We start from the raw sequence: 25,757 nt of genomic DNA on the forward strand, positions 1-25,757 counted from the left end.
TCATGGGAGGTGTCATGAAGAAACCAAGGTGAAGAAAGAGTTGTATAACAAAGATAATGATACCGTGCCACTTTCTCACCACTTTCTAGCTTCCCCCTCCCCCATGGCAGCAGATAAGGGCAAGGGTGAGGTGGCAGAATTAGGGGCCACAGTATCATGTTTGAGGGCCGCAGGAGGTTTGTTGAGCCAATAGAAGGCTGTCGGGCAAGGGAGAGGGGGAAGAGGGCATCACCAGGGGAGTCTGGAGCAGAAAGAGGCATCCAGACATCAGCTCTGCAAATCCACCGGCCCTCCCTGCCAAACAGCTGAACCTCGAAAACCTCACACGGGGCAGGCTGCCACACGCCACCATTATCTCAATCGCTCTACAACGAAGCTGACAGTTTAATGGAAATGTGACAGAAACAGCACATTTTTATTTGTAGAGTTACATTTAAAGCTACTTTCAAAAACAAAACAAAGAAGGATTTCACTTTAGCAATATTTATGGTTATGGAATCAAACTTGCGTTGTGTAACTTGCCGAATTGGACACTTTTTCGCAGCGCATGGGACAACCTATCCAGTTGAAACTTGACATTCTTGGCTTTTATATCTGCAGCTTGGAAAGATGAGATTCCCACGGCGCAGGCTAATATGATGGCCTAGATGAGTTAAATGTCATTAGAGAACACAGCGTACTCCTGCAGGCACATGGGCAGTAGGAGGGCGGTGCTGCATACCGCACCATCTGCTGAGTCATAAGGGCCGCAACGGTTTCTCACTTGACCCTGCAGACTGGTCCCAGTGGTCAGACAGACAGGCCCAGAACCAGAAGGATTCAGGTTCAAACTGCATCATGATTAACGGCCGCATTGTGCTTCAATAACCGTGTGTACCGTCCAAGTGTAATAAACTGTAAATCAGTCTGAAGAAAATGGAAAGTTATGACAGTTTAAGCTGAAAAGCTTTCAAGTAAGACTAAAAGTAGGCTACTAGGAAAGCTAAGGAGGCTGAGATGATCTGAAAACAAAACTGAGACTCTGTTATTCTAAGATACCACTTGGGAGGTTAAAGCATTGGGATGTTCTGCCTGAGGGTGGTGCCAAAGTGAAGGTTTGTTGTTACCTACTGTAAATACCTTCATTAGATCAGTTGTATTTTGTCTGTCTCATGGTATTGCATTAATGACATGTAGGATGAAAGGCAGTGATGGATAAGTTTCCCATGGCTAGCCTTTCACATCACTGAACACCTCAAAATTACCAGTATTAAAAAGAATTATCTATTTGGTCATTGGCAGTAAAACAGAGGTGCATTTAAATCTAAATTAATGGTATTTTTTTGCTTATTTAGGAGCAGGGAAACAGCTTTCAATTGACATATTTATAAGGTGATAATAAATATCTTTAAACGAGGCAAACTTATGAGCAAGCAGTTGCCAGTTTAGACATCCAGGACTCGCAGAGCATCATTAGCATTGATTTGGAGTGATGTTTTTGTCTGCCTTTCAAATATAAGTCCAATATTCACTCTGCTTTTAGTAACTTTATATTTTTGTCTCCACTAACACTTAAGAAAAATATTAAATTCTTCAGCTGCCAAATGCTCCCTTGTTCAACAGTCGGTTGCTAAGTTTGTCTGCTGAAGTATAACAGAGCTTTTTCACTGCTGCAGCGAGTAGTGAGAGTGAACCCAGTGGCGGTTTTTGCTATGGGCAATGTGGGCAACCGCCCAGGGCGCAATCTACTTGGGGCACGAGCGCCCTCAAAAAAAAAAAAAAAAAGGAAAAAAAAGTCCGTCCTCAAAAAAAGAAAAGCGCGCCCTCAAAAAAAAAATCGCCAGTTTTCTAGACTAATACCGCTCATTTCAGTGGGCGATGAGGCTCCTCTATTATCACGTCAACTGGCTGCTGAGAGTCACGTATACAGGTTGTGTGTGTCAGAAGAAAAGGCAAAGGGGGGGGGGGGGGGGGGGGGGTTGTCAACTTGCGAGTGCAGAGGCTATGAGCAGGTTGTGGTTGTGAGTCTCACTCTCAGCGGAAAAGCAAGGGGGGGGGGGTCAACTTGCGACTGCAGAGGCTGTGAGCAGCATAGACATATATACGTACGTATATATGTCTATGGTGAGCAGGTTGTCAGTGAGTCTCACTCTCAGCGGAAAAGCAAAGGGGGGAGGGGGGCGGGGGATAGACTGACCTGTGATGATTATGATCCCAGGCCACACAACACAAACTGCTGCTTCCAAATAAATAGTGATACATTTATAAAATTAATACAGACCCGTTATAGCTACATGTAAGTTATTGGGTTATGTGAAAATGCAATAAATAAATAACTTTACACCTGCACTTTCATGTGGTCAAGCACTCCCTGATAGCAATCTAATCACCCAGAAAACATTTTAATGCCAGTTGTAAAAAGGGTGAAAGTCTGTCAGATTACGTTAATTATTAGTATTTTTCATTTATTTATTTTATTTTATTCATTTGTATGATGACGGATGTGTGTAATTTACTTTGGTGTTTACATACTATATTTCATTTATTTATCTTATTTTTTGTGTGATGAAGGATTTGTGGGGAGGGGCGCCAATAGTCGGTCCGCCCAGGGCGCAAAACTAGCCAGGACCGCCTCTGAGTGAACCAGGGGTGTCAAACTCACGGCCCACCAAGGGGTCCAATGTGGATAACTTTGCAAAGTATGAAAATTGCAGAAAAGTAATTCCAAATTTTCTGCTGCTTCAGCGTTTTTTCCCTCCATCCTAACCAGAATAACAATGAATACATATTGCGGTCATATTTAAACCATTCATATATTGTACATTGTGTAAAATGTTGTCAATCAGCAACTTCTGTGCAAAATAATCTGAGACATAATATTGTTGAAATTGAACTCATTTTTCACAGTAAATAGATGGTTTATTATAGTAAAGTGATATATATTATATATATTATTTGTGGGTTATAATGCAATGGTTTAAACCCTTATCATGGCCCACTTGAGTTGAAAGTTGAAGGCTGTGAAACCAAAACAATGAGCTAAAGATGGTGCAGTGCTCCATACAGCTGAAGGTAATTCTCTGTGATTTTGTCACTATAAGCAACCCCTTTCACATTAGCTTAGTCATTAAGTTGATAGAAACATATCAATTAGATTAGCATCTTTAAATATTCATTTCATGTCAATCACTAATAATTATAGTCATCTGTATACACTCACAAGCAAATTTCATCACTGCACAGATGCGAGCTGATTAAAATAGACTCGAGAATGAATAGTAACCGTTAAGCTATGACAGACAGAGTCGCTCATGTGTGGGTAAAAATAGTGTCAGTTTATTAGATTATTTTAAATTAGGGTATAGCTTCTTAATTTAAAGCCAATTAAAGCTATAGTTACCAAACATTCTAGTTGTAATTACTTCCTGGATGATGATGTGAGAGGTATTTACAAGTTAACTGGTTTATAGAGTCACTTCCATTTGATGTAAACACACCGTTAGACTAATATTGGCTTTGTTATGAGCTTAATTATATAAAGACTGTATTCTGTAATTGTTTCTGTTGTAGTTTACTGTTGTTATGGAGTTGTTGTGAAGTTATGGATGATTATGTGGTCTACTGCCTCTTGTTATGACTGCTTCAGATTACACTTTGTGTCCATTCTTGTTGCTGTTTTCGCTGTTGTTGTGACACATATTTGCTCATACTGCTAATGTCGTCATCTTTCCAAGTATAACGAGCAGTTTTATGAATTGGTAAGAGATAAAAAGGCAACATCTCTCTCACCATATATTTCTCTCCTTTTTTTTTTCTCCTCCCAGTCTTCGCGCAGCTGGGCCAGGCAGACTGGCTTTAGATGGAGGGGAGTGAGGAGGAGGTGGGAGGTGGGGTGAGGTGGTGGAGGTGGTGGGGAGGGGGGAGGGGAGGGGGGGGGTGTTTGGGGTGAGGCGGAGGGAGTTGAGTTACATTCCTTCCATCGGGGCTGTGTGTCTGCCAACCAGGTCACTCCCAGTTCAGTCCCGGGAAATTGGGAGGGAAGAATTTCCTCAATGTGTCCATACTGGACACAGCCACAACCACATAGAGGGCTGTGTGCACCCGGGGCACGTGTGTGTGTGTGTGCGCTTGTATGTGTGTGTGTGTGTGTGTGTGTGTGTGTATGTGTGTGTGTAAGGTGATTGAAACTGAGCACCCAGTGTTGTATGACTTGCATGCTATTTGCTCATGAGAACATTGTAGGAGAAGTCGGGGGGGGGGGGGGTTGTATGCGGCTTGTAAGTGTGTGCATACTGTATGTTACTCTGTGTGTGTGTGTGTGTGTGTGTTTGTGTGTGTGTGTGTGTGTGTGTGTGCGTGTGTGCATACGAGTGAGACACAGAGTGAAACTGAGATGGAGAGCCACAATGCAAAAAGCTTCCAGAGTTGTTGAACTCTATGTACAATATGTTAGGTATTTATAGTGACTCTTATGCAAATTGAGTTACAAAGTGCCAGAAGATATTCAGACAATTCAACTGGACACTTTGGCTGCTGTAGTGATCAAACCTGTGACCTCTAATAGTCCCTGTAATCACCAGAACTCTTTGTGTCAGCGAAGAAACCGAGACAAATTGCTGCATGCTGTATTTATTTCACTTTGTTGTAGCAGCGGTTTAGCCCCCCTCCTCCTCCTCCTCCTCCTCCTCCTCCTCCTCCTCCCTCCTCCCCAGACATCCCTGCATCTCCTGTCATGTCCACCACAGCACCACCACACAGAGGATAGATGCTTCCAGAAGATTCCAGGTCCGTCTGGCTCTCTCTACAGCCTAATAATAGAAAGATGGAAAGATACACTTGAGGCAGCAGAAAAAGGGGGTGAAGTTTATTCTTTGTGTGCTGTCGGCTCGCACTGCATCGCACACATATGTGACTATAGATAGCACAGCGTGTGTGCGTCGCAAGGAGGTTAAGATGGCAGTATGCTGGCTGCCGACCGTAGACATGTTTGCAGATAAGATAAGCTGCATTAGCCTCCTTAAGTGTGCACTAGTTTCCAAGTGTAAAAGTATTTCCTGTTCATATGCACCTGCTTTACAATAACTGTGTTGACTTTTCAGAAACATGACATCACTTTCCACCATTATGTGCCTCTCAGTGCCATCCACAGTTCTTGGATGCTCCAAAGTAATGCCCTCCAAAGATATTTGCATTGCACCTCTCTGGCTGATCATGCAGGGATATTAAAGACAGTAAGTGCCTCCAACAAATCAGCTGTGAATGATCCAGATTTGTACTAGATCAATAAAAGAAATCTTTAGTGGGTAAATGTGTGATGTATGGATGGGAGTCAAATTTTTTTTAAAGTCTGAAGAAATGAGAAAAAGAAATCATGGTTATGGTCACCAGATCTTAGCCCAGATTTCCATCTGTCAACATCTCACTGAGACACTTAAATTTGATGGCAATGTCTCTTTGTTGCTCTCTCGCTCGCTCGCTCGCTCAAGTCCACCACTTTTGGTCCAGACTGAAATATTTGAATAACTTTTGGATGGATTGCCATGAAATTTGGTGCAGATGCTCATATGCCCCTGAGTATGAATTAGAAGAACTTTGATGATCACCTCATTTTCCATCTGGCACCGTCATCAGGTCAAATTTTATTTTATTTTCTAATTTTTCCAAATAGGGAAAAATGCTTTGCTTTTGTTTATGATTGAATGCCTGCAAAACAAATAACACCATTCCCATCAGCTTCACCTCTACTTAGTACTAATTAGTTCACAGCACATCATCTTCTTTCTGGTATCCATGTGTAGGCTGTAGAAGCAGGGTAGAGGTTTCTGGCACAATTTCACCTACTTCCAAAGTTCATGGAAAAAGGAAAAAAGTCCAAAAAAGTCAAAGTTCTAGCAACATTTGTAATATAGAAAAACTTTATTAATAGACCAGTGTGTTTTGGCTTGTGGTCTTCATCAGGGTCATCATAAAACATATTACAAGCACTATTTAAATAGGGTATTTAAAAGCAGAACAAATTTGGAGGTAAAAAATATATATACAAAAAAATAACCAATTTATGTGCATCCAGATATGTATCAGCCAATGGGTTATCTACCAAGGTGGGTTGGGTATATGGTCATGTGACCTCAGGCCAGTCATTATCCCAGACAAGCAAAGAGGCAAGGGTAAGTATCCATAGTTCATAAACCAGAAAAATGCATTAAAAATCCACCAATGAGAGAACAATACAGAGCAGGAGGGCATATTCCTAAGCTTATACTTAAGTATTAGTTTGTGGTGGGTTCAGTTTGTCTTTGTTGTAATGACCTTTAAGAATCAAGTTTGCACTGGACCCAATTTTTTTAAAGAACTTTGGATTCAACTGGCCTTTTGTACAAGTTCACACTTCACATACTTCTCTGTAAGCGCTGGTACTTCTGAGAACACAAGTACCAGCAAACTAATAAAGATGTGAAATCCTATTCTTGACAAGTCAATTAAAGTAATGAGTGCCGCATTTTCAAATCAATAAATCACCACAAGTTAATTCAAAGAATGAGAGGTCATCACGAGTACTGTTGCATGCCACAAAGAAGAATCGCTTTATGACACACACAGACACATTTTACTCAGAAACACTGATGTCAAAATGCTTGTTTTATGATTTTTGTACTCTGAACCAAATTCCTGTGGACCAACATCAGGAGCGGGGAGACAAGGACATATGGTAACATACCCTTTGAGACAGGATGTCTGGGGTTTCTGGAAAATATGGTCTTGATTTCGAGACGTAAAAATTCAATACACTGAACCAAACTAGCAGCTCGTTCTTTTTCTCAGACAAGTGCAAAAAATCACCCAGTGGGATAAGTTAAGCTTTCACAATCCTTCCAAATTGTGACTGAATCAAAAGGCTTTAATATTATATAATACAAATATATGAATATGTAGAACCAATAAGACTAAATGACTGACTTTAAGATGAACATTGTATGAACATTTATTGGAGAGACAAACTGAAGATGTGCAGACAGCAAAGTCAGACAGACCCTGTGAGCTTTGCTGGGGGGGGGGGGGGGGGGCTTGTGGCAGAGTTGTTGTCTGAGACAGGAAACATGTGAGCTGAGTATGGGATCCGTGGAGGACTTGGCAGCCACGCACAAACACACACACACACACATACAATGCAGGGAAGTTCGAAGCTCTTCCAGGACACACAGGACTTGGCTCTCGCAGACAACGTGTCACAAGGAATGAAATTAGATGTTGCTGCGCAGAGAGCCCGGAACAAGGCGAGGGACTTTCTCAAAGAATCTGCAAGAAAATTGGTTCAATCTCAAGTGTAATTTATCAGTTTGAAGCGGAGAATTCGTGTAAAAAAAGAAAAGTCCCACAGGCCCCGCTTACCCAGCAGGTCATTCAATCGCTGCGTTTCGTCCAATACTCTTTCTTGGCATGCACTCTGGAGCAAAGGAGTGAAAAGGGGGAAGGGGTGTAGGGAGGGGGGTACAATCTACTGTATCAGTATGACACATCACCAGTCTACGTTTGAACTTCTGATTTACTGGTTCCTGGGAGTCACATGGATCGCTCGGGGTCAAATGGCTTCTGAGTGACATGTTATACAAGGAGAGGGAATACTCTGGAAGCAGCACTATCAAACACACACACACACACACACACACACACACACACACACACACACACACACACACACATATTCTACTATAAGAAGTACTCATCTGATATAGCAGCTCACCCCTCTTGCATAAACTGCCTGACACATGCAGGCTCCAAATGCACATTTAATGTCACTATATGGATACACACACACACACACACACACACACATGTACACACATTCACACACATACACATACGAGCAAATGACATTGTTCAACAAATATAGTCCATGATGAATTGCTGTCTTGTTTGAGCCCTGATAAAAAGCCAGCTGCTGCCGCTCCAATAGGCGAGCTGGCTTCCATGCTGCCCTGTCATGACTCAGTGCTGAGTGGGACATTAGTGGGTCTTTTCCTAGTATCCAGCATGTGAGAGGGGCCAGTCCTCTGAGCTGGCCCTGGACTGAGTTTAGCATCATGGGAACTGCTGATAGCAGCTGGGGTCCCGGGAGGTTACGCAGGAGTTCAGCTGAGTTAATCCAGCCGGCGGGGTGCCCTGTCAGTCAAGTCACAGCGCAACCAAAATACAGGAGCTGACATGAGAGGGAGTTGTGTTTTTTTTGAAGACTGGGGAGTGCACTCAACCCAGCACACTCTGTATTAGTAAAAGCCCTTCTGGATATGCAAGGCTTTGTCATTTGGTTTTTAGTGTGTCTCTGGCACGACGAGGACACCTGCTGGTTACATAAGCAGCTGCAACTAACTCCAACCAGACAAAAATACTACAGTACAATAATCAGTACAAACGATCAATGAAACAATCTGTCATCTGATCAAAAATACAATAACAGATGAGCCACAAGAGGAGCACAGAAAACTTTATTAATCGTCAGAGGGGAAACTTGGTTATTAAATTAACAAACAATATATTAAAACAATCTATAAATTAATTTAAAAAAGAGATTCACCTAAAAAACTATTAATATGCTCTTGACTAATCTGTTATTCTTTGGGAAAGCTCCTCATTTAAATGGCCTGGATTGATCATGTGGAGATAGTACAATTGTATTTTTGAGATGTGTTGACTGAATATAGTAATAGTACATTTTCCCTCCATGTTTCAAAGTACCTGTTAACTCAAAGCTACAACATAATGACTTGCTGACCAGCAGATGGAGTGAGTACTTGCTTCAGTACTTCATGTTTGATGGCGTCTTCAGCAGAGTCGCTCAGTGCCAAGACAAAGACACCAAAGACAATGTGGCACTCAAGATCATCAAGAAGAAGAACAATGGTTCCCAAGAGTCCAACGGAGAGGTGGATCATCTGACTCTTTGAGCAGCACATTTCATTACATATCTAACATGAACTGTTAGCTGTATCACCCATCTAACTTCTCCTTATTTCTCTCCTGTCGGCTATGCTGAAAGCGATCCGTGGTCTTGATCCAGTCAGCATCTCTTGATTCCATGAGAGTTTTGAACACATGGGGAAGACATGTCTTGCATTTGAAATGCTGGACAAGAATCTCCACGAACTGCTGAGTAAGAAACGCAACCCATTCTCTCTTCAGCAAATCAGACCCATTACAGAACAGGTATGTGGCTGTGATCATTCTATCAAAAAGCAGTGATATATATGCATCAATGGAAGTAGCAAACCAGCATTTGGACAACATCATTCAGAACCTTGCAAATTTTCAACTGTAGCGTCTTTATTTCTTTTTGTGTCCCTGCAGCTGGTCTCTGCACTTGGAGCTCTGAAGACTGGTGGTGTGATTCATACAAATGTCACACCGCAAAACATCATGTTGGTTAACCAGCAAGAGACAAAGTCAAACTCATTGACTTCAATTCAGCCACAAGTGTGACATCATCATGCAGCCTGTTGCATACAGATGAGTTACAGATTTATCTTTGTGATGGTTTATATCATTGCATCCATGTTGAATCTTACTATAAGTGCTTTATCTAATGTGACTGGATAATCACTCTCATGTTATTTTACATACTTTGCATTATTTTAGTATTTTCTCATGATTATATCTAACATGCCAAACTTTGCAGGAATTGTTTGTAACATTTTCTAAATTGTGCTCTCTCAGGTCTCCTGAAGTGATTCTGGGTCTTTCCATCTCAGAGGCTGCAGATATGTGGTCTCTGGGTGCAGTTCTGGCAGCCTTGCACCTTGGCAGCATCCCATTCCCTCAGTGCTGCCAGTATATCCTGGTGCATAATGATTTATTTGTGCATGTCCAAACACAAACAGAAATATGGTGCACCTTATTGGCTGATGTAATTTTATATATATATATTTATTTATTTATATATTATCCAGATGAAAAATCTGAAAATCTTATTAGACACATTTGAGCATGGAAATGACCATCAACTACTTCTATCATAATGTTCTAAGCTCTTATACATGCTAAAGTTTCGAAATTTGAATAGGTACCTAACCATAAACACAATGAATTGTGTAATAATTGAACCAACAATTACAGATGGATGACTAGAAAAAGTTGACACAGTGCTGGGCTTCATCTCAAATTAACCTTTACTTAATTGGATACCACCTCGATATAGCATACACTAATGGCCTGCTGTCTCCACCTAAAGGGTTAGAGTTAGGGCTAACCCTAACCCTATAAAAACAGTAAACTAAAACGAAGCAGTAAAAACCAGCACAGCCAGCAGAACAACAGGAGCAGCAAACGATATTTAAGGTTCAAGTGTAGAAACAAGTCAGAGTGCTGAGGAGCTTTAGTTGGTCTACAACCCCCTCACAGTGAAGTGTCGACAATCATCTCCTCCATCTTATCGACATTCAGACAAAGACTTGTGATGTGATATGAGATTTTGCATTGACATGTCGTGACGTGATATGAGGTTTTTTGGTGACACTTCATTTGTGATATGAGGTTTTGCAATGACGTGATGTGATGTGCTGTGAGCTTTTGCGGTGTCATGATGTGAGGTTTTTTTAGTGGTGTGTTATCAGGTTTTGTGGTGACACCTCATGTCGTGATATGAGGCTTTGCAGTGACGCATTGTTTAGTGATATGAGGTTTTGCAATGACGCGTTGTGTCGTAATATGAGGTTTGTTGGGTTTTTTCTTAAGGAGAATAGGCTCTTTTTATCTCCCTTCTTTTTATTTATTGCTTTTTTAAAAAATTAATTTTAAGACAGGGTTAATAAACAGAAACAAGGCATGAGCTTTTTTCACAAACTCAAGACACCAAAAAACACACCAATAACCACGTGGAAATAAATAAAATAAGAATACATTTTAAAAATAAATAAATAAATGAGGTTTTGTGATGATGTGTTGTGAGGGTGTGCGATGACGTGCTTTGTCGTGAAATGAGGTTTTGCGAAGGCCGTGACGTGTTGTGAGGTTTTTTTTGCGATGGCGCGTTGTTTCGTGATATGAGGTTTTGCGAAGGCCGTGACGTGTTGTGAGTTTTTTTTTGCGATGGCGCGTTGTTTCGTGATATGAGGTTTTGCTATGACGTGTTGTGTCGTAATATGAGGTTTTGTGATGACGAGTTGTGAGGTTTTGCGATGACGGGCTGTGTCGTGATATGAGGTTTTGCGAAGACACGTGATGTGTTGTGAGGTTTTTTTTATGATGATGCATTGTGTCATGACATGAGGTTTTGCAGTGACGTGTTGTAAGGTTTTGCGATGATACAATGTGTCGTGATATAAGGTTTTGCAATGACGCGTTGTGTTGTGATGTGAGGTTTTGCGACGATGCATTGTGTCATGATATGAGGTTTTATGATGAGGTGTTGTGACGTGTTGTGATGAGGTGTTGTGATGCGTCTGCGTACTTGGATGAAAAGAAGACTCCAGAGGACCTGAATGGGAGACATGAGACAGTGGACAACCCCAGGATGAACCAGTTGATGAGAGACAGCACCAAAGGTCAAATGAAGATGAGGGAACAGGCCCATGACGAGGACGAACATGAAGAATAGTCGCCCAGCAATGTATTTATATTGACACTGAAGAACAAGGTAAAACCATAGACTGTATAAAAGAAAATGGACGTAACATCGGTGACGTCACCCATTGGTTTGTGGACTGCTGCTCAGAAGCCAATAGTTTCAAATCTAGGCAGCGCCATCTTGAAAATTTCAGGTGCATGCTGGGAAAAATAAAAACACAGATTCTACATGGGCATGAGGCAGGCCCAAGGGTGGAGCGGGGAGGTTGCGATAGGTTGCGATAGGTTGCGAGGGCTGGATCTCGGGGACAATAGGGCAATCAACCTGTCAATCACGATGTAGCCACGCCCTAATGCATACCCTGCTTTATCGTCAAATATAAAATCAGGGAGGCCAAAATTTCACAAATGAACATCATACTGCATTGAAGAAGGCTTTAAACTAGCGATTGAGACCATAAACACATTTTGAAAACGTTTACTGAGGTTAGAAATCAAGTGAGAAGTTGGTGAATTCTCCATTGACTTGTATGGAGATGGAAGTCCTTTTGACACCAAAACGGTCGCCCCCTGGTGGCCTTTTGATAGAATGCAGTTCTAAGTTACTTCTGCGTTGGCCTCATTTCAGAGGACCGGAACTCCCCGCCTGGGTAAAACATAATGCTGTATGTGTTTACAGTGGTTCTAAGCAACTAACTCAAGATATTGCATATTACAGCACTGATCTCTGATTCTAATAAGTGTATCTGTGTTTTACTGTCTTTCAAGAGACCATGGGTGACAGTAAAGATCAGCCCCAGCCAGAGAAACAAGATGAGACAGCATCAGATGGCTTAATACTGCACATATTGTACATTTATGTAAGTAAGTACACAGTACTGTGGTCTGAAAAAGCTGATTTATTTTAGAGTCAATCAAAGGTAATCTGTTTTTTTCCTTTTTGTGACTCAGATACCCCTCAAAGGAGCCGAAGACTGAGAACACAGATGAGTGTCAGCCCAAAGATGAAAAGACTGAGCTGATGAAGAGAAAATCCAAACAAGATGCAGAAGAAGAGGAATCAGTTGAGAGCAGCAGGAGTTCAACATGAAGACAAGCAGGCCACAGTTTACTTTCATCAAGTAAGAGGAAGATAAAAGTTTAGATGCAGGTCATGTCTAAGTTAACTTATCCTGTCGTCTTTGCCTTAAAAAAGACTTGACAGACGTCAGTATTAAGATGATACTTGATACAGTCTTAAAATATGTCTAGAACATTTGAGGCAAACATTCAGTATGACACATAAATCTCAGTGCACAATCACTATGTGTATTTGTCCACTTAAACCAGAGGAGTCAAACTCATTTTCATTCAAGGGCCACATACAGACCTATTTGATCTCATGTGGGCCGGATCATTAAAAAGATGGAGGGAAAGAAGGAAGGAAATAAGAAGGGAAGGAAGGAAAGACAGACAAAAGGAAGGAGGGAAGAAAGTTAGGAAGGACAGATGGAAGGAAGGAAGGACAGATGGAAGGAAGGAACGAAGAAAGGAAAAAAGGAAGGTAGGGAAGAAAAGAGGAAGGAAGGGAGGAGGGATGAAGGAAAGGAAGGAGGGAGGGAAGAACTAAGGAAGAAAGGACAGATCGACGGAAGGAAGGAACGAAGAGAGGAAAAAAGGAAGGTAGGGAAGGAAAGAAGAAGGAAGGGAGGAAGTAGGGAGGAAGGGATGAAGGAAAGGAAGGAGGGAGGTAAGAACTAAGGAAGAAAGGACAGATCGACGGAAGGAAGGAACGAAGAGAGGAAAAAAGGAAGGTAGGGAAGGAAAGAAGAAGGAAGGGAGGAAGGAGGGAGGAAGGGATGAAGGAAAGGAAGGAGGGAGGTAAGAACTAAGGAAGAAAGGACAGATTGACGGAAGGAAGGAACGAAGAGAGGAAAAAAGGAAGGTAGGGAAGAAAAAAGGAAGGAAGGAAAGGAAGGGAGGGAAGAAAGACGGAAGGTAGGAAGGACAGATGTAAGGAAGGAAAGAAGGAAGGAACGATAGAGAGGAAAAAAGGAAGTAGGAAGGACAGATGTAAGGAAGGAAAAGAACACAGGAAGGAAAGTGGGCCGGATTGGACCCCTCAGCGGGCCGGTTCTGGCCCACGGGCCGCATGTTTGACACCCCTGACTTAAACCTTTGTAATGTGTGTTTGTTTCAGCAGACAAAGGACATGGACACTCCATTTAAAGAGGAGGCTGTGGGCCAGTTGGCAGAGAAGACACAGTGAAAGATTTCCACTATAGTTAACATGATCAGAGAATGTAAAAAGAGTCTTCAAATAAATAAAAGTCAAAACACTTCAAAATCATCTCAGTTTCATGCTTTGGTGTTTGTCTTTAATGTTGTGTGTGGGGAAATGTATATAACCCAAAAAATAAGATCCTTTCAAACCCACTGCTTAAAGTGTAGAATGTGTGTGTTTTGATTATGTTACTCAGAATATCTCTCAAATACTTGTTGTACAGTAGCAGTTATGACACTTATAACCATGAAATCAGTTTGGTAACTTAAAGACTAAATTGACAAAGCAGCATAAATTGTATTTGGCTTAAAATTGATCAGAAAACTTTCTATTTGTGGAATATGAATAGAGTTATTAACCCATTTTCAAGGCTTGTTGTGAGTCTACTGGTTTCAGAGATGGATTGTATGTTCGAGCCCTGAATTATAGTTGCACCCTGACTGTGGAAAGCTTTTAACGATTCATTAAATTACTGTATCTCTGCCACGTGAGTGAAATTTGCCAAATCTATTATATCATGTAAACGTCCGACAGTGGGAGTCTTCTAATTGTAGTTAGGTGTTGGACTCTCAGAAATATGTTGTTTGTCACAGTCAGACACACACACACACACACACACACACACACAGGTAAAGGTAAACCAGGTGGGTGGGACATGTGACTTTATGGTTAGGCATGTCCATGTGGGGGGATCAGATGGTGCACATTGTCTCGTCAGTAAGCACAGCTGCAGTGATGGCCCAGGTAAAGTCAGCAGGGGACACAGTGAGGAGCCACCAGGACTGTGCAGACCTTTATTCCGACATGGCTACTGTCAGCTCCAGTGCAGGTGAGTTTGAAAGCTCTTTAAATATGAAAAATTACCAGACAATACTCAGATTCCGATCCAGAGAATCTTCCGTAAATACAGTAACAGAAAGACTATCAATGAAATGTTAGTTTCTTGCCAATTTTTATATGACCTTTCAGTCATATTTCCTGTAAATTGGTCATGTAAGTATGTCTTATGAGTTACAGTATAGTGTTAATTGGTGGTGTAAAAGTTGTTTAGGAGGGTTTCCAAGAAGAATAAAATTATCATATTTTGGTCCTAAAGAACTATTTAGGCCCAACTGATCTTATCCTAATAGTGTATTTTTCACCAAGGTGCTAATTAGTAATATCAAATATTTATTTTAGTCACATTAGGCAAACGTACTTGTTTTTTTCTGTGTATTCCAATGAAATTCTTGTTTCAAAACTCAATTTTTTGGACTGTTTGAATCAAGATACTGTGTGTATGTAAATGGTGAGAGAAAATCATATCAAATTCACCTCTTCTGTCTTTCTTCCATCCACGATAACGTGACAGGACAAGGTCAGCTCAGTCCACCAATTTGATAGATTAGTCACTTTGTTAATGACTGTGGTAATAATCTTGGTCAAATCCTCCAGTTTCTGGTATCTCTTTCTCACGAGCTTGTGTTTGGCAGCTAAAGCTCTTCAGCTCTCAGGTTGCATTGAGGCAGTGGGAACCGTAAAGTCAGTGTAATCCCTCTTTATTTAGGTAGTCATTGGTGAAATGCGCCTTTACAAGTGTAGGCCCCCTTTTTTGTAACATGCCAACCTGGGAACTCAAGGAAGTCAAGAAACAAGAGCTGGAGAATTGTCTCCAAAGAAAGTCATGTTCTTTTCAACATCCACGCAAAGCCTCAAACTCTTTTTCTTCATTCTGAAAACAGATATTGGGGATTCAGTGGGGAAGGGGCCATTGTGTGAGACCTCCATGGCTGTTGGTCTTGGCCGACGGAGCAGAGTGTACCCCTCTCCAGCCAGGAGACGTCACCGCACCACCTTCAGCCACAAGCAGCTGGAACAGCTGGAGGTGGCCTTTGGACAAAACCAGTATCCTGACATCTACTACAGAGAGGAGTTGGCCCGCATTACTAAACTCAATGAAGCTCGCATACAGGTGGGACAGCCTCATAAACAACTGCTGTGATGTGCAGCAAGGGACTTTACACTCTAATACATTTACAAATAGATAATTTAACTTTACTCTGATATACACAGGGATAAACCACTACTCACTACATTTAATTAATTTTAATATATGGCAAAATATGTTATAAATGCAATATCATATATCATAACATTACTTTTTAAACAGTGTAGTTCACATTTTGCATTTGCTGTCAAATGAAGTGAGTGCTAGCACACTGACAATATGATGCAGTCAATTGTGTTGAAATTATTAAAGAATTGGTCAATAATTAAAAGATGAATTCCCAAGAAGTTCAATAGTTGTTTTAACTATTGTTTTTTGGTTGAATAAAATCGTCTACAACCGGACTAGCAGCTCCGTTTAGCTGTGTGTAGGCATAGTGGTGCTTTAAGTTAAATGATAACCGCATGCTAACATGCTTGCAATGACAAGTGTAACATGCTAACGTGAAACCAGAGAATTTCTGATAGGAAATTACAACTCTCTGTAGAAGGGCTCTGGTTTAATTCACCGTATTGGCTTTGTAGTTTAAGGTGTTAAAATGCTAACATTTGCTTATTAGCTCTAGCCACAAAGTACACAAGTTTTTCTTGTATTTGTTCATAACCAACGTACGTATAAACGTTTTGACCTGATTATAGCACTATAACATTTTCCTTATGTTTTATTTTAACTATGAATTTAATTGGCAAAATAATTGACAGAGCATTATAGCTGCAGTTTAACAATTATAACAGCCTTGCAACAAAAATGTATTACTATTTAGTATTTTATAATGTTCGTTTTTTGTAGCGACTTCAGGGTGGTGTTGATTCATTCACTTATTTTAGGGGCCGAGTTTTTTTTTGTGTGTGTTCCTGTTATTTTTGTGTCCAACCTTCCTGTACCAAAGATGAATTTTGTCTTTCTGAATTATATAAATTATTACTTTTCTAATTAGATATTTGGCTTAACCTGACAGCAAAATCTTTCTTTACACTGATGAGGCGGTGTATAAAGCCGTGGGGTTGTTTGTGTCTCATAAAAGCTGAGTTTTTCATTACAACAAAGCTGGTCTTGTGTATTTATCCTCAGTTGTCTCACCTGTCCTTCTCTCAGCAGGTGTGGTTTCAGAACAGAAGAGCCAAACAGAGAAAGCAGGAGCGGGCTTCACAAAAAATGCTACCCGTGGGTGTGATGCCGGGCCACAGGGCTCTGCTGGGCGGCATGCGCGTCCAACCGTCCACCATGGCTCGGCAGTACTACACTCAGCCCCTGGCGCACATTTCCCACCTCTCCCCTGTGCTACCCTCCGGAGTTTACCCCCGCCACCCGGGCCCGGTCAGCCAGTACACCTGCCCCAGCGCCCCACCACAACCAGCCTCCCAACGCCAGCATGAAGACTGGTACAGCCCGCTGAGGGGAAACCTGCCCTCACCCATGTTCTCCCTGGCCTCCATGCAGCCCCTAGACCCCGCGTCTCACTGGAGCTAAAAAGTAATCAGAAAAAGGCATCTAATATTTAGCAGTTTGCTATTTTAATAGCACGTACATTTGTTATATCTACTTTACTGCAGAGAATTAAGGAATCATGTCTATTTTTTTTCTGTCTTGTTCCTCGCATTGACAGTGAGTTTGCATCTCTGCACTTACCTAAAACATCTGTAAATTCAAATTTGCAAATTTATATTAACAAGTCGTCTTCTGTGTTATTTTTAGGTCATTTCATATCCTAAGTCACCTTAAGTATGTTCTGAAGCACATGTCAGATGTAGTTACTCATGTATAAAAATAAATGTTTGAGCTTGAAGGTTCATTCTTGACCATTGAAATATTAGTTTTCTCACTCAAGGTCCACTTACTAGATTTTGTAAATAGCATTCAAATAAATATTGTGACCCAATAACAGAAACACATTTAAAATCTGGCAATTTTGAGTATTTGTTATTTTACTGTATTTCACATGAGGCTATGTGGTCAGAAAAATCACATCTAATAAATAAGTATGTTTTTTTGCAATCATTTTAAGTTGAAGAATACATTAATAAGTAAGAACAACATCACAAGACAAAGTCTGTAGATTACAGATTTTAATATTTCACATTCCAGAAACAACACAGTTGCATCTGTTATGCTATTCAGTTTTTCTTTTTTAAATATTTCCATTCAACAACCTGAATTGATTGAAGAATCAATACTGGATGGCAAAAAAATATATAGAATTCATCCATAAAAAATCGTACATTACAAGAAATCACAGATGGATTCAACAAACTTTGATGCACATAGACCTGACATTTCTCATCCAGATCTGTTGTTTTTAAAGGCAGCTAATATCTGAAGCGTTTGTTAATAAGTGTAAGTGCAGTACAGGAAGTCACCTTTGTTTTTGTTTTTAAATAAAAACTGCGGCATCAACCAGTGTGCTTCAAGTCTAGCTTATCCAGTGATAAAGAGTCAGCGTCGCAGAGTACGGGGCCGCTTTACATTCACTCTGTGACGACAGAGGCTGCCCGACGACAGCAGCGAGAACTGTGATTGGCTCATGTGGGTTTGACCATCTTCATTAAGACGACAGCATGTGTAGAAGAGGCAGTATGTGCCGCTCTACAGTGCTGCGCGGAGCCTCTGCTGGCAGCTTTCAGTACTGTGCGCTTCTGCTTGCTTCCTTCCTTAACTTCGAAGTTCTCTACTCTCTACAAACACTACAAACTTAGACTATATATTGTACATCTGAGCAAATCAAGGCCACTTTCTGAGGTCATGTGATGAGGACAAGCGCTTTGTCTCAAAACAAAATGGATTCACAGAAGGAATCATTTGGTCCACATTTGGTGTGCTAGATAATGTTAAAGTATGTATGCTGTTCAGGGTTTGGAATGGAAATAGTAGTCCATTTAAAGTGATGATGAAGTGTGGCACCACTCCAAGCAGAACACACAGTATAGTAATCCTGCTTTGAAAAAAAAAAAAAGGGTCAGTTCATGCAAATGACAAAAGTTTCCACAGCAGAATAGAACTGAATGTATACTGTATAGCAAAGGTTAGATGCTACTAGAGAGCTACTAAAGAGTTTGTCAGAGTGATTGTCAGTAATTTGGATGAACTGACCCTTTAAAATAAAAATGGATAAAAAAAAAAGGATAATTAGTCATCATCCTTTTGTTGTTTTTATTTAAATTACTGGCAGAACCAGTTTCACAGCTACCATCCTGGAAAAAAATGAAACTACATGTATGACCTACAACCCTGTCTGAGAAAAGGGACTGATTGTGGTATCACTTTGACACCATGTGCGCTCGCTGACATTCTCTGCAGGTTCCTGTCTGTGTGTTTTTTTTGTTGGATCATGAAGAAACTGGAGGTCAGAGGCGGTGACACTCTACTCCAGTGATTTGGCGAATTCTGCGTAGTCTATGTAACCGTCGTTGTTTTTGTCGTCGTCTTTCAGAACATCATCGATGAGATTGATAAGATCTTCTTCTCTCATTGGCTGGCTGTTCTCTCCTCTCTCCTAAAAGAAAAAAAAAAAAAGAATTGTTAAACACTCGTGGATTTATAAAAGTATGTATGTGCTCGGGCCCGACCGATACTGAAGTTATAGGTCCAATGCCAATACTGATATTTATTGCAATGGTCCACTTTCGATAGTTATGTAATAGAGGCATGTACAATTTAAGAATAAAATGACATCAGTGCACTAAAAGAGTAAACTTCACTTGGAATTTAATACCTATACATGAAACTTAAAATAAGAAAAAGGATCAAATGTACATCAAATGCAGCCCATATACATAAAAAAAAAAAAATATCGGCACATCAGACGGCATACACACCGATACAAATATATATGTCATAGGCCAATATCGGCGAATAATATTGGTTGGCTGAAAGATGGGTTGGACTCTAGTATCTGCATGTACAGATGTTATTCATCTGACTTTATTTCAAGATGAACTGTTTGTAGCTTTGTTACACCATAAAACAGAAGAACATCATTGATTGGCCAGATGGGTAAACATGACCATGTGTGCAGTGTATGATTTCTGGGTAATAAAGTTTACATTTTTCACCCTGTTATCATCATCACCTATACAGCTGCTGAGTTCTAAAAAAATAAAGTTTCTAACTGAGTTGACTTTAAGAAAAGAGAAACAGCTATTTTAGAATTCCTGACATATAATAATAAAAAATACACTTTTGGACAATTTTGACTCCTCAAAGTTTTGTAAAGCATCTTGCCTCTGTAATGTGACACTGTATGTTACTACAAAAAGGTGCAGTTTCAGTTTACATTAGGGCATGAAGGATTTCTTAAACAACTACATTAAGCTGTGAGGCACACCTGACTCAATCCTTTAGCAGTCAGTAACAAATGAGTACAGGCTGCTTTACATAAACAGGCGTCACATTCACACCTAGGACAACAACAACAAACATACCCACGAACAACACACACACCCCTACCTCTCTGTGTACATGTGTGATGGCCGTGGCTAACTCCAGCCCGTCCAGCAGGTTGTTACCATCATAATCGTGCATTTTGAAATAGTGCAGCTGAAGTTCCTGTGGCGACATTTCTTTCTCCGGTGTGTCAATCACTCCCTCCAAATGCTCCATGATGTGGCTGCAAGACAACACAGAGAAGTCCACAACCACAGGATTTGATTATACAGAGAGCGTGAACACTACTGCTGCTGCTGCTGCTGACTGAGCTCAAAGTTCACTAGTACATGCAAATAAGGCCTGAAACGTTCACGTAGAGGAATCACTCACTCTTTGTCCTGGATCATGTTCTTGTCAAGGCGACCGTGACCATGGCCGTCTATGGTAGCTCCACTCTCTATGACAGGTTGCTGCTGCTGCTGCTGCTGCGGATCTGCTTGAGAGTGAACACCGAGCAGACAGCAGGATAGGAGAAGGAGCACGCCACAACTGCTGATCCTCATTCTGCAGGTGACAGACATAGATACAGAGAGACAGGCAAAGTTAGATTCAAAATTTAAGAGGTTTATTGTGTGAAATATTTGGGCTGGGAGGCTCCATTATAGAAAAACTATAAAAACTATAAAAATCTATAAAAACATTAAATATAAACAACAAAATATAAAAAACACTGTATAATACAAAACACAGAATCAAGTTACAAAAGGGATGCATATATGTAAATGACATACTAGTTCCCTATGTTGGTTATCACATTTTAAGTATCTTGTTTATATACACATAATTTACATATATGTTAATACTTTTCATAATAGTGTAATTCAGTTTTCACACTCACTTTTCATTCATATATCTGCACGTTGAAGCCAAACAACTCTTATTTATAGATTATTGATTACTGATTACAGCTGTCTCCACTGGCTGTTTTCCCAGTTAACTGATTAGAGTAACAGCAGTTTTTCTAGACAAGACTTCATAGGGCTGGCTCTAGCAGACACTACACCATACTGCTAAAAATAGATGACAAAATGCCGTTAAGTCTACTACTATGAATCACACTTGTGCACTATACATTTAAAAGATGTGTAAACAGTGATAAGAGGTAAAGATAATACAAATAATGATCGCACACGCACTGCATGTCTATGGAGCTGTGAAAATATAAGACCGACCTAGTTATCAATGGTGTGTAAATATTATGATTTTAAATAGAAAGCTGGAATGAATCATGCTTGCACGTTAGCCACAGACAGATAAACAGCCCAAGACTTCTTTTCAACAACACGTTGAAATGTCAAAGCTAGTTCAGAGCACACACTACTACAAGGTTTACTATGATATGAATATAAAAAACGCCTATTTTCATACTTACTTCATAACAGTTTGTATCTTCACCTGAGTCCGCGGACAGTTATGCTGTTTGTTTGCAGGCAACAATGAACGCTCCGAGCTTTCTGGACCGAGGGACTCGCCGTAGTCGCGCTTGGACACGACAGCTCATTATGATTGGTCAGAATTATCAAATAGTGCACAGACGGAGCGAGAGGATTCTGTCCACAAGCTACATGGTTACGTTAAGCTTTCAACGACGGAGTGGAAGTGTTTGTTACATACTTACACGTATTTCAATATGTTGTTTAAGGTTTTTTAAAGTGTTAAAACATTTAGAAATGTCTTAATTTAGGTAATAAATGCATTTATCCTGTTTTACGTACGTATCGCAGGATAGCTACAGGTTGCTGCTAATGGGACCGGAGGACCAGAGGTCCGTCCAGCCAACCTAGCATTTACAGTGGCAACACGGTTCTATTGCACGAAGTTGTAAAGTTCATTGAACAAACTATTATTTGTTATATCACAAACTAATAGCTCATATGACCCTGTACATATTACTATGTTGGAATTTGTGTTTGCACTTAACGCATGGTACTTTCCAGCATTTGCCGACGTGAACTATCTTGACTTAGAAACTATCTTTGTAGTGACTGTATCGTTGCGTCAGCAGGGGGAGTGAAGCACCAGCTGCTCAGCTGTCAAATCCACACCGCACAGACAGGAGCACGCTGTGTGTCTGTGTGTGTATGTGTGTTTGTTTGTGTTTGTGTGTGTGGTCTGCTGCACCGGAGAAGCGTCGTTTCATGACAAACAAATGACAAGTTTCCAGAGAGAAAATGACGCTGCTAAATCTCTGTTCAGAAGACTTGAGGTTTTATTTTATATCATAAAGTAGCTGACATTAGTAAAAAACCCTCAGTAGTCAGTGACCCCTACCCCTACTGTGATTTACAGCTAATGCAAAGTGCTGTTTATAATTGGAGGTCTCCTTCTTGCTTCAGTTCAGCAGTTTTTTCCCAGATGAAGGCGCTGCTTAGTGTGCACTATCTGTTAGTTTGTACCTTTTACTGTTGATACACTGCAGTAGCTGACAGATGTATTATGCTGTAACTGAGCCAGGAGGTTAGCCAGCGTCACACTGCTGCAGCTGAATGCCCAGATCAGGGAGCAAGCCAAGCAATTAGGAATTGAATTTTTTTTCCAATGAACTCATTAATGAAATGAACACTGTTAAAAGTAAGAAAACAACACCTTCTATGCGCGCATACTGTCTTTCTTTTAGTAGACACAGTGCAGGGGATGCAGCCTTCTTCGCATTGCAGTTTCTTAAGCCCCACCTGATCCAGTTAAAGTGTTAACGGGAAAGATTAAGGACATGGCTGTTAGGAGAAGGACGCCCTCCCTTCAACTTTCAGCCGCTACAGATCAAGCCCTTTGCAAATGCCATATTCATTTCAAGCACTGATACAAGTCACTAATGCATAGGCTGACCAAATGCTTAAAAATGCCATTTATACATAATAGTATGCACTGTTTTTAATATGCATAGTAAAGTGCTGCAAAGACATAGCAGAAGTTCACGGTGTAAAGGACGAGTTTGCTTTCTGAATATTGCATAAAGTTATTTGTTAATGGAAAAAAAGACTCAATAAAATAATGGGCCCCTGTGAAAAAGGAATACTGTTATAATAATAATTTTAAAAATACAACATATTTCCACCTTTAAAAGCAAAATACAAGATTTGTATCTCAGAATATTTATATGATAAACATTTAATTATTTAATTATTTCTTGTCTGAGCCGGTCGATTTAACTTTTTGGATTTTGTGTTGAATGACCTGTGCTTGTAGTAACCCACACCCCACCCCCACCCCTCCGCACTCAAAGATTACATATTTATTTCTCCTGGTAGTCTGCAGTTACTCCCATCGTGTCCGGGGAGTACAGTCACCACCGGGACAGAGCGACGATGGCATCCCGCGTCTCCTTCACTCAGATCCGGCTGGAAGCGGAGCTGGAGCGCTGCCGGGCCGAGTGTCAGTGGGACAAGATGCCGGCTATCATCGACCAGATGCAGGCAGCGCGATTCCACGAGGACGGTGAGTTGAACCGGTCTACACCTGGAGAGTTTTTAGCAGAGGTGTCTGTTGCTGCTTCCTGACTGTTTACCATGCTCACTGAGCTGCACACTGCAAAAAATGATCGGCGCAAATTAAATATAAAAAGAGTCAGATAGTCCCATAATCACGTTGGCAATTGTATCCTCCAATGAGAGAAGGATTCTGCCAAGAGATAACTTTTGTTTTCATGGAAGTTTGACTTGTGTCAGGAAATGTTGACAGAAGTAAGAGTCAGAGTTACTTGTAGGACAATGCTGTGTAGCAGAAGTACTTCAAACAAGCATATTTGCACTGGTGATTTATTGTATCTCAAACCTTATGTAGATTTTATCCAAGTCATTTGTGGGACACAGGGATTTAAGTCTCAGTTATAATCTTAAGTGTCTGTTCAGAATGGATATTTTTTGCAGTGCAGAGAATGTACTCTACACAAGTTGGACTTTGGACTAGAAGTCCAACATATATTAGGTAAAGTTTACTTAAAAGTTTCATCAACCAATGTTCTCCACTAAGAAATGAGTTGCTAACATTTGTACCAGTGGGTCAGAGCATGGGTCACAAAGGGGTTAGCAGATGGCTCCAACATTAAAATGTCATCCCTGAAAGTTTACAGTGCACACAATGAGAGAGAGAGTGTGTGTGTACATGAATGACTGTTAAAATCAAAAGACTCACCAAAACAGCCCACATACTGGATAAACAATGTATTTTATGGAAGAAAAAAAAAAGACTTTCCAGCTGATTATTCACTGCCTGTCTTTGCCCTTGAAATCCTTCCACACCGAACATGTGCTCAAAGAAATGCAAACACACTTATCATCATTCGCCTCATAAAGCATTACTCTGGTAAGTCGCTAATGCACCTGCCTCCACCTCTTACTGTACCAGAGTAAATATGGGTTCAGGTGAGTCCTCTGTTATTGTGCCCATAACTAGTTGACGGTGCAGACTAGCTGTTTCTCCTTGCCTGCACATGCACTCAAGTGTTAAATCAATGCGGTATTATTGTGTGCATGCATTTGCTGACAGGGTGTGTGCATTGGAGGCGTGGTGCATGAGTAGAGTATATTTTGATTAGATAGAGGAACTTCATGACAGATAAATGAGGAAGCAGTAAACTTGTGTTTAAAATTCACCATAAAACAGTTAAAGACATCCACTGGTGGTGTTCACTGCAATCTTGTCCTTAGTGTGGTTCACAGTTTTACTTTCGATGATTTTCCAAAGTTAGATAATGTATTCATTTGGTTGGGAATGTCGGGTCTCTTTAAATCAAATGAAAGACTATGGTCTTGACCAGCTCTATGTGTTAAGTGCCTTGAAATGTCATTTGTTGTGATTTGGCGCTATATAAATAAAGATTGATTGATTGATAATAGTCAAATTTGATATTGGTCAGACTGAAAGAGCAAAGATTACAGGATTTTGCCGCTTGGCACCGAAATCCAACAACAATCAAAGGCAAATACAACGATTCAGGACTGTGGCTAACATAAAGGATACACAGGGTCATATCCTTTGAGGGGGGTGCATTGTACAATTAAAATACATGATAGGTATTTAACAGGATGTACAGTACAGTATATACAGATTCAGTATATTTAAAGATACCCTGTGGCATTTTCTTGAAAAGTAATTTAAGTGTTTCTCACCAAAAAGCATTGTGTGTGTGAGGTCTTCCAATCATGTTGAATACATTTCTCCCTTGTAAAACCTGTGATATATTTTGAAATCAGTATAATTATGATGCACTCCATTTGCACTTGGAAGTCAGAATTCCCAAGCTCCCAGTCGGACATTTCAACTGAACATGAAGTTGGACGAACCTCAAAATCTAAGAGGGTAGCCCCGTGTATCAACAGTGTCAAAGTTGTAGACATATCTTGTTTATTAGCAGTTTTGTCTTATGTGTGTCTCATTAAATCAGTCGTACACACAGCACTGTCCAACGTCTATCTGTGGACATGTTGCTACGCTGTTTGTATGCGCAAAATACAGCGTAACGTGTTTTTATCAACTGGTATCACAATCAATGGCTAACTGATTTTCTGACTTCTAAACTGCAACGGTACAAACTCAGGTGTGACATCATTC

The 25,757-nt window shown here is 40.5% G+C and overlaps 3 protein-coding genes across 4 annotated transcripts in view; 2 read left to right on the forward strand and 1 right to left on the reverse strand.

Annotated features, from left to right (window-relative positions):
* The first annotated feature begins 14,530 nt into the window (after nucleotides 1–14,530).
* Nucleotides 14,531–17,255, forward strand: prop1 (PROP paired-like homeobox 1). The gene is made up of 3 exons (XM_053333499.1): nucleotides 14,531–14,627; nucleotides 15,520–15,749; nucleotides 16,884–17,255. The coding sequence occupies exons 1-3, from the start codon at nucleotides 14,534–14,536 to the stop codon at nucleotides 17,253–17,255; spliced, it is 696 nt and encodes a 231-aa protein (XP_053189474.1). The 5' UTR covers nucleotides 14,531–14,533.
* Nucleotides 17,256–17,836: 581 nt separating this feature from the next.
* mcfd2 (multiple coagulation factor deficiency 2, ER cargo receptor complex subunit) lies at nucleotides 17,837–21,659 on the reverse strand. Its single transcript, XM_053333498.1, has 4 exons — nucleotides 21,580–21,659; nucleotides 20,538–20,711; nucleotides 20,229–20,388; nucleotides 17,837–19,275 (listed from the first exon to the last, which is right to left on the reverse strand). The coding sequence occupies exons 1-4, from the start codon at nucleotides 21,582–21,584 to the stop codon at nucleotides 19,144–19,146; spliced, it is 471 nt and encodes a 156-aa protein (XP_053189473.1). The 5' UTR covers nucleotides 21,585–21,659; the 3' UTR covers nucleotides 17,837–19,143.
* A 1,790-nt stretch (nucleotides 21,660–23,449) lies between these two features.
* Nucleotides 23,450–25,757, forward strand: part of ttc7a (tetratricopeptide repeat domain 7A) — a 54,885-nt gene continuing 52,577 nt past the window's right edge. Inside the window, exon 1 of one of the 2 annotated variants that reach the window (XM_053333495.1) lies at nucleotides 23,450–23,642. In XM_053333495.1, the coding sequence (XP_053189470.1) occupies nucleotides 23,513–23,642 (130 nt within the window). In that variant the 5' untranslated portion in view covers nucleotides 23,450–23,512. The remainder of the gene's footprint in view (nucleotides 23,643–25,757) is intronic. The other variant, XM_053333494.1, reaches the window with a different exon arrangement.

Source organism: Scomber japonicus, chromosome 14 (genome assembly GCF_027409825.1).
Source record: "Scomber japonicus isolate fScoJap1 chromosome 14, fScoJap1.pri, whole genome shotgun sequence".
In the NCBI taxonomy this organism is placed as follows: domain Eukaryota; kingdom Metazoa; phylum Chordata; class Actinopteri; order Scombriformes; family Scombridae; genus Scomber; species Scomber japonicus.